The sequence below is a fragment of the Montipora capricornis genome, chromosome 1, assembly GCF_036669925.1.
Source record: "Montipora capricornis isolate CH-2021 chromosome 1, ASM3666992v2, whole genome shotgun sequence".
Classification (NCBI taxonomy): Eukaryota; Metazoa; Cnidaria; class Anthozoa; order Scleractinia; family Acroporidae; genus Montipora; species Montipora capricornis.
Window position 1 is genome coordinate 20,389,656 of NC_090883.1, and position 9,864 is coordinate 20,399,519.

General features: G+C 39.5%; 1 protein-coding gene across 1 annotated transcript in view; it reads left to right on the plus strand.

Moving 5' to 3' along the window:
* Positions 1-5,609: 5,609 nt before the first annotated feature.
* LOC138060012 (neuropeptide FF receptor 1-like) overlaps positions 5,610-9,864 on the plus strand; it is an 11,006-nt gene continuing 6,751 nt past the window's right edge. Inside the window, exons 1-5 of the mRNA XM_068905691.1 lie at positions 5,610-5,664; positions 5,784-5,876; positions 6,135-6,267; positions 6,506-6,770; positions 8,806-9,063. Of these exons, the coding sequence (XP_068761792.1) occupies positions 6,155-6,267; positions 6,506-6,770; positions 8,806-9,063 (636 nt within the window). The 5' untranslated portion in view covers positions 5,610-5,664; positions 5,784-5,876; positions 6,135-6,154. The remainder of the gene's footprint in view (positions 5,665-5,783; positions 5,877-6,134; positions 6,268-6,505; positions 6,771-8,805; positions 9,064-9,864) is intronic.

Genomic DNA, 9,864 nt, shown 5'->3' on the forward strand with positions numbered 1-9,864 from the left:
TGTTCCCCAAAACCCCTGGTAGGGACTCTAAAATCAGTTTCAGTGAAGGGCGGTTGAAAACTTCGATTGCAATCTCTCTGAATCGTGAATGGAGAACCGAAGAAATAGTTTCCTGATTTGATTTATGCTTTGGAAATTTTCGGGTTGTGCCTTAAATGTGCGGTCAGGATTAGCAGCTGCGCGCAGTTGTAAGAAGACACTGCTGTTGTCGATGACACCCCTCCATCTGTGGCCAGTTTTAATAAAGGCTTGGCTGGTTAAGGGTTCTTGCTTGGTCCTTTGAAGGGCATGAAACTCCAAAAACTTCTCTATAGTCCATCGAAATGATGCCGAATGTTTTTCCTTCAGGCCATATTGATTTTGTGGGTTGCTCTGATATGAGAGAAAATGTTTGATTAATTAAGGAAAGAGCTGAGCAAAATGCCCCGCGTAGCGGTTTGCTCAGCCGTTTCCTCACCGTGTGCGGGGAACTTTTGGTGAGAAATACGCCTCGCGAGGCCGTGAGGAAAAAATCAAACATATTTGATATTTTTCGCCTCGCGAGACAAATGCCTCATTGTGTGCGGCCATCGTGAGAATCGAATTGAGCTTTTTCAATCAAGCATCCAATAAAAATACATGGCATTCTCACGTTAGATATGGAAAGGTGCTGTGGTAGTCGTAACTATAATAGAGACTATAGCAAACGTTCCGACCATCTTTTCACAATTCCTCTCCTAGTTTTCCAAAATAACAGATCAGATTACCATATTTGGAACCTCCTGTATAGGAGATCGCAAATTTTCATTTGCTTTTTAACTTCCCCTAAGCGACGACGTAATGGATATAGAGCGGAAATTGGATAATCAGTGGGGTGTTGTAGCATCGAATCCCTGGTAATTATTAAAAAAGACAGAACTTACTTTGAAGTACCAAATTCGCTTTCTGCGTGAATAGAAGAAATGCATATATATTCTCTGCTGTCTATAGATCTTCAAGGAGGCGTAATTTGGGACTGATTTTGCTGATTTACTGATCTACTAGAACCAAAAGATCAGACGCGGTCTCCCCAGAATTGCCGCGTGAGTTGGCACTTGCGAGATGATACGACCGTTACCAACCAACGCAAAAGTTACGGACTCTTCCGTGGTCTCAGGTCTATTGCTTTTCACGCTTAGCTTGTTAACTTGAAAATTACCGGTCTGTAAAATTAAATCCTGGCAATCCAATTCTCTTTAGTTTATGTTCAGTTCATTCTTAACATTTACACGGCATTAAGGATTTGTAGCTGTTGTAAAACATCAGAAGCGAAACAATTTCAACATGTTCGTAGGCCGCTTAGAGGAGATTCTACTGTAGTTATAAATTAGCCTCATAAAGCGATTCTATGATCAGTTACAGGAATGATTAATGAAATATGCTATCGCATCCACGAATTAAATATTACTTTTTCATGGATTTCGCGGCGCAAATGCTGTATCTCTCCAGATTGAAGTCGAAAATGAGACACAGCTGATTCAACCAGATGGTCAGCCGTATTTTTGCGCTTAATAGCCCGCTTGCAGCCCGGCACCTGGCATTCTACGGCTTTCTCTGGGCAATTAAGCAAATGAAGATTAACCTGGCTTCTGACAAAAAATGTTCAAACTTTTAAAATTTGTTCCACGATTTTTGAATCGGGTGAGTGTGGGGAGCCTCCAACTGACGACCAATACGAAGAGTATAGTGATAAAGAATAAAACGTACCGTCCTGCAGAAAATGTTAATTTTAGCGGAGCTCCGCACGGAAGGCGCGCGCTTGCGGAGCACCATAGCTAAGAAAATATGGTAACCCATCGATGTGAGAAAATTTGGTTTTATAGCCATGACGTCATGAACGTCCGTACATACGTACGTACGTCCGTCCGCCCCTCCATGTATGCCAATGTGACCAGTATCACGTAACCATATCACGGGCTCAAGTTTAGAGCTTATCGAGGAGGCAATACTCCAGGGCCCGGTTGTTCAAAAGGCGATTAACGCTAATCCTAGATTAAAAATTAACCAAGGAGTTTATTTCTCTACTCCCAAATGCTGTTCAACGCTGATATTTGGCACAACTGTACAATAGAAGAAGTCAACCTTGAGAAACAAAAATAAGCCAAGGAAACTTTCACCGAAAAGAAAAAAAATATGAAACAAAAGTTTACGTTAATCCTGGATTAAGTTAATCGCCTTCTTTCGAACAATCGAGCCCTGTTTATTATTCCACTATTACGTTATTTTTCCATATTTGGTCAAGAGAACGCGCAAAATAACAGACGGTATTACACTGTAGAACAGAGCAAATACGGACGGAACTGGAGTTTTCGATGAACGAAATTGTTTTCAACACGATACAAAGCCGGAGAATTTAGCTAGTCATCGCTTGTCTCTCGTCATTTCGTTTATACAATCAAATAAAGGACATTTGGCTGGCTTTCTGTGCCTGAAGGACAGATAATGCATTTTTTTAGAAACACTCTTACCAAATAAAATTGAAGCAAAATAACACCTTTTTGTAGAACCATTGCTGGTATTTTTCCTCGCCCCTGCGGGGCTTGGAAAAATACTACGCAACTCACAAAATATCCGCGCGTATTATATGATAAACCATCGAATAAGATGTATTTACACTATAGCTATTGTAGTTTACAGCATACATCTTTGATATTGGACATCAATGTTTTGGTCAATTGACACCTGTCAAAAAGAAAGGTATCACGTGACCATATCGCGGGCTCAAGTTAGACCTTATCGAGGTCAGCTGTTTTTTTGAAGTTGACCGCTGACTTAGGACTGGTTGTTGATTGGATCACAGGCTCAAGCCAGGTCAGACACTCACACTCACACCTGAACGAGGCTTAATTTTTCGCGCTCTTTCTGTGGCTCGACGCGGCTACACAGCCATGCTACGTCAGCAACGCTCTTGACAGTCGATGCTTTTCGTGTTCAGGTACGGTTTGGAAAATATATTTTTCTTGCATTTTTCGCTTGTTTCAATCCAGGTTTAACATAATATAGCTGTAGTTATTCAAGTCAAGCATTGGAGGGATATAAACTTAAAGCTGAGTGTTTATTTTTAATTTGTTCAGGGCTGCTTTTTACTCTGAATTGCAGTTTTTGGTATGTCTTAAGATTTTTAATTTCGAATCTACTAAGGTTGCAAGATGCCTGGACGGCCTATGTCAGAAGAACAGAAACGAAAGAATAGAGAAAGAGAACGAGAACGACAAAACCGTACTAACACCAGTAATTGCTTAAAGTTGGTGGAAGAAGTTACTCCACAAATTCTTTTCTTGGACACTAAAGCGTTTGTTATTTCTACGGATGAGTTATTTCAAGTGGATGCATATTTCTAAAACGTGGTTTAGTCGTTTTTTCCTTTGTTAAGGAATGAAACTCGAATTTTTATTGTTAACTGGAATTAAATAACAATCATCTGTACTCTTTTTGGACAGAAATAATCGATCTGTTGCTGGTTTGTTTGGCCTTAAAATGCGAGCGAACAAGAAGTTTTTTTGCTCCGCTTGCCTAACTGTTTTTCGATGTGCCTCGACACGGACAGTGACAAGAATTTTGCACTTATGTTCCGAAACATGTAATCGCAATGAGTTCTCGTAAAAGTATAAGGAGAAATATCACCAGCTTGTGTTTTCAGAGGTTTGTTTAGATCACGTACAGGTAATTTGTTGGAGATCTTGTTTGAAGTTTGTCCTTTCTAGCCGATTCTGGTTCTAAGCCAAGCTGGCGTGTTTCAATGAAATACATCGAATTGTAAATGATCTCGTTTTCAGAGATAAAGTGGAATGTTTGACCTTGAACCGACAAAGACAATCTGTCACATCACGAGCTATAGTACGTTTGTGATTTCTAATTTTAGCGTGATTCCTGTTCGCTGGCGTTTGACAGTCGACTCTGAAATGGTTTCTTTCCTTTTCCGTTCGCTTGCTGAGGATTTGCTTGTTTTCTTTTAAACTCTTGCGATTCAAGAAAAATTAATTGCCTAACTGGTGAATTCGACAGTAGATTTCGCTGGAAAAACCGATATCACACTTATCCCTTCGTGATTTATGCGATCAGTCGGTTTTTCAGGTGAAATTAACCGTGGAATTCACTAGTTAGGCAGCAAAGAAAATGTTACATAATTAAGCAATATCCGGGAAAACCAAAAGGCAGACAGTTCCAAAGCCTTTTATTTTCATCCTACAGCCAGTAAAAATAAACACGCCGGGAGCTCCGCTTTAGCCTTGGCTAAATCTATATATTAACCACTTAATTCCCGTAAAAGGTACTAGCAATATTAGTGTCTATTGTTGTAAAGATACAAGGGAAATATGTTGGAGTGCTGCAGGGTGTACATTTCATGATAACGTAAAAATTATTTACATACCGCGATAGTAGTTGACCACAACTAAGTGGGAAAGGTTCAACTGAATGCGGACATCCTTTCTCCTTGTGTTTGTCTAGTAACTCGTTTTTTATCGGCATGCCACATTCTGGGCATGGCACTTTTCTCTTAACGCATAATGCAGCATGCATTGGCAAATCTTCTCGTTGTCACACGTGCTGGTACTCTTCATTTTGACATTGCAGACGAAATTGGCGGATGCTGACCCATAGCATCACTCATTTGGGATTCTTTACAGTTGCTGTTGTTCTTCTCTGTCGTTTCGTTGTGTTTCACTGGCCCTGAAAAGCCCCTATGGGTAACAGTCAATTAAGTATGTATTGTATCTTAAAACCCATCGAGAAATGTCAGCGCTTGCTCTACAAAATTAACGTTGATTGATTGCATTATCTTTCCCAATAGTCGACGTCAGATGATCCGTATTTGTTAATCTCATTTTTACACAAATGAACTAAAAAGTCACCTTTTTGCTCTTAACAAGGTTTAGATAAAAAAATTCGACATTATTTTACATGACAACCGGATGGCTTTCGGATGAGTTTGTGCCATTTGTTATGTTGTGTGCGCTAACGAAAAATCATTATTTTAAAACTCATTCAAACTTTGGTTGTTCCGTGGTACATAATGTGGCCGACCAGGAAAGCCGAATAAACCTTAGAAATTTAAAGAAAGGTAAAATAAATGGAAATTTAATTAAGATAGAACAAAATGATCCCTAATGATCTCTAACCAGCTAGATAAAGCTTGGAACAATGTTATCAAGCAAAGAACTGGTAAACACCTCTTGTTCAAATTTTAATTTCCGTTTTAAGACTAGTTTTTCTGATTGACTATTTCCGATATCCGGCAAACAGATCTTTTTGTGCGATGAAAACTGTTTATCTAGAGCACGATTTAAAGTTCAAGTTTGCCGACACAAAATCTTACTTAACAGGGATCAACTGATATCTGATGCAAGTTTTTATTTAAATCTTGCAGTTGTTACAAGCTGAAATCGAGCATGTTCTACTTGGCTGGAAGGTAAACCCATATTCTGCATTGTTTGAACAATGCAGAGGATGTCATTGATTGTCATTGGAAGAAAGGCATCGAAGATATTACGTAGAATTATAATTGAAAACCAAAGCTGAGATGTTGAATGTATTACATGTATGCAGCAGGTGGGATTTTATTGACGATTCAAGGCGATCGGTAAGAGGTCGTCCCTGAGAAGTTCTTTTCGTCCTGGGAAAAGGAAATAAGGGCCTAGGGAATTGGTAGGATTTTCCTAGTTAATGTCATTTGTCCTGATAAAATAGTTATGGCAAAGTACAGAGTAAAATAAGAGATTAATGCAATGCCGCCTAACACACGAAAAAATTCTCTTTTTTCTAAGCCCTAGTTGGGACACAGTGCACTTCCCTTCATCCTGACAGTGTTTGCTCACAGGATCTGCTGAGAAAAGTGATTGAAAACATTATTGGGAAAGGTAAGAGAGACTCGCACCAAATCTGCGTAATTGAGAGTTGTTTCAAGGAATTTTGTCGGAGACTGCACTTGTTTTCGCGCAATTTTTGAGGAAAAAAACCCTCCGGGATGTGTGGTGTATTCTCAATTCTATATTGCTTTTACTCATCAGAACATGTTTTAACATCTTCCTTGCCGAGGAAATTCTTAGTTATCTTTAAAACACCATTAAACAAGAACAAAGTAAACTAAGCCTTCAATTTTTATTTTGCTTTTGCAGGATCGTGGAAGTTTGTAGTAATGTTTAATTCAACTGAGGTAACCTTAGTAACATTTAAGGCCATCATGGTCGCAGCAAGCCTTGTTGGAAACTCACTCGTTTGCTTCCTGGTGATTAGAAATCCTGACATGAGGTAGATGGCAGTAGTTCTATATTCATCCACTCTCTTATAACTTGTTATAAAATAAGACTGTACAAGAACCAAATGCAGTCACTGCATAATTGATGAGTTTGAGAAACTGTCCAATTAGTATAACACTTTGTGCTCAGCTGAACAAGATTGATGTGATGATGATGATGATGATGATGACGACGACGACCCATTCCCATTAACCGGTCAATGTACCTTATCCATTTTCATTATCTTCTAGAACTGCATTCAATTATACGCTTGTCAATCTGGCTGGGGCAGACATTCTTTTTACGGTATTTTTTTTCGCACACTTCATTTCAAGCCATCATCTCAGCAGCCCTTATGAGATGCCCGGGAATGCCATCTGCATGGTTTTCAGAAAGCTAACGTGGCTTGGATCATATAGCTCTGTTTTTACAATGATTGTCATTGCCAGGGAACGCTACTATACCATAGTGCATCCACGAGGAAACAAAGGAAAACTCACTATGCATAACTTAAAGGTAGCTGTAAAACCGTTTCGTTTTCGAATTTGGTTTAAGCGAATTATAAAGCAAACTAATTTTGTGATGCCCTTGATCAAATTTGCCGTGACTCTCTTCATCATTATTTCTCTTTGCGCCAGTAGGCGCATAAGGCCGTCCGTGACTCTCTTGGTAACGGATAATTTCTTACGAGAGAATTAAAAAGATGTTGAACAATGCAAGTCTAATTTTCCCAATGTTCTACACTCTGTTCAGCTGCGCTAAAAAGCAGCTATTCGGGTAAACGGGTGCAAGCGAGGGTTCGAAAAGGTCGAAAAATCACTCTTACTGAAACATCGCATAATACATATCTGATTGTATAGCTCTATCTATAGTACAATTTTCTGGAATGGTAACTCAATTCCTTCACGCAATAATAATTAGCCCCTGTAGCGTTTACAGCACGCAGCAACAATGCGATATTTTGGTGCCTTTGACACCGGCAGATGTCGCGAGATGAGAACTTTGCGAGAATTAAGTATTTCGGCCTCACCATCTATGAAATGTGGCGTGCGACATTCTCATTGCTGGGTCCTCTGCCAAGTATTTGTGGTATGAGTTATACATGTAGCCACTCAGAATTCTCTTTTGGACTTGCACACCACCGCGTTTCTTTGTATCTCTTTTTCCCTGCAACATGCGACTGTTGTCCTCGCCCTCTAGAAATTCTTGGGCGCTCTTCTTTAGTCGAGGGTTAAGAGAAATAAGGATACTTTTTTTCCTTGAAATCCTAGTCTCCTTACTCATGGCGCCTACTAATGTGTAGTTCTTCACCACATTGCCTTCGATAGCTGCTCGAACAGTACGCTTTCCCACAGTGGTGTTGTTGGCCTTAGCAGAATCTTTTGTTTGATCCATAAGAACGTTTAACTTACCAAAGAAAAGCCTTTTTCGTAGAACTTCAGGGACTCGTTTTGGATTCAACAAGGATTCTGCGATCTGTGCATTTGTTCTGGACTTTGGTGTCATGTCAGCGGTCGGTAATTTTTGGCTGCATTTAGCGCGTTGTCTTTCATTCCTCTTTCGGAGCTTCTTGTTCACTTTTTCTAAACTAGCAACATGATCTTCAAGGGTCCCTTACGAATAACTCGAAATGATGGGCAAGAACGGATAGGAGACATAGGCTAGCCTAAATGTCTAAAAGGAGAAGACATTTGTATAACATTTATACTTTCACGGTTTTGCCACTTGAAAACTCTTTAGCCATTCTCAGTAAACGGGTGCAATTGGTGTCCTATAGTTAACAAATATGAATAGACGTCTGGGCGTGGCAATAGCCCTCGGTCGGATTTAGCATTGAATGGAGGAAGAGGGGGGGGGGGGGGGGCAAATACAAACGAAGGGGTTGGTCGCACGTCTTATTGAACATTATATTTCATTGGCTGTATAGCGTCGTACTTTTTATTGTTTTGTGTGCTAAATCCATTGTTATCTTTGTCGTTCTATTGTTCTTTTGGCCAATCCTGAAGCCCGTTCAATGAGGTACCATAGGACCCCGTATTTTACAGTGTGTGCACGATCCGCCATTAGTCACGTTCAAAACCCGCCGATTTGGATGTAGGGAAAAGTGACGTCATTCACTCACTAGCTTAAAATTTCAGCGTGCAAGTTCAGCTTATTATACATGTAAAACACGAGTTTAACAGCCTGCATGCGTGAAACTCCCTTGCTGCATATATATTAATTCGACCGCGTGCACGCATGCATTGCATTCTTAAACTTGTGAATCTTTGACGTCACTTTCTCCTCGATCCAGCTCTCCCAAGATTTTACAGTTAGTAATGGCGGACCATTAACTAGGAATATTCCAGTTAAAATAAACACGTGTCTCTCTGAAATCAAGGATTAAAACTTCAGTCAGTTAGAGCTTTTAGTTAACGTAGCTTTGTAATCCAAATCAAGATGTGAATTGAGTTTTTGGTCATAGTAGCATATTAATGGTAAAATTATCGAATCACACCTTGGCGTGTACTGAAAAAAAAAAAAAGTGAAAAGCTGACACTTTCTTTTTTAGATAATTATTCCCATTACCTGGTCGCTCTCTATGCTAATAAGCATCCGAGGATTCGTATTGCAGAGCTTTTCCGGCAACGTTCCTCTTAAATCCTGTAATCACAACTGGACGGATAGAAAGATGTACCTTGCTAACTTTTATGTTTGGGGCTTCTTCGTATCTGGATCAGTCGTTTTAATGATTTGGTTATACTCCATTGTTGTCTACACTTTGTGGTTCAAGCGTAACAAAGACAACGAACTTACATATCAACAACAGGTATGTTTCAAAAAAAAATTAACTTTACTTTAGTATATATTGATTTAACACCGGAGAACTGACTCTTGACACGAAAGATGCAGAATAATTCAATAGACTAAAAGAACAATTATTAGTTCTCGCGCAGAGAGGGAAATTGCAAAACTAAACGATAAAAGCAAGCAACCGTGCACAATCTTCCTGTCGGTGTGCGTTGGATCAGTGGCTTGATCTGATCAGCGTAATAATAAGTTGAGAAACTAAATATTTTAAGCAAGAGCCGATTCAACGTAGATTTGATTTTCGTGGTGTACTATATTTCGGCCGACCAAACCAGCCTTCTTCAGGTACAATGAGAGTTTACATTGGATTGCTTCCATGTACATATATGTAGTAAATGGATGTTGACGTAATACTGGAAAAATGTGATAAAACATGGCAGTTACAACGAATTTGAATTCAAATACTAAGAAAAACAACGGAAGTGGCCGTAAAATAATAACCTGAAAGCTAATACGTTTCTTCGCGGATATTAAACCGTTGGGATCAATTGTCTTGCCTTTTGAAATTAAAAAAGCTTCCCTGGCCTTACAGATCGAGTCTCTGTTAGAAAATATTTTTTCGATAAGAATTAATTGCTTGTCCTTAGACATGTTGTGGGGAGAGGAGAGGAAATGTTCTGCGACTGTAGTAGGCTTGGATTTGGTGTTAGCGTTATCTAAAGTGCGGCGGTGTTCATTAAAACGGTCTTTTAAACGTCGTTTAGTTTCTCCTATGTACTGTAGATGGCATCTGTTACATTGAATCATGTAGATAAGGTTT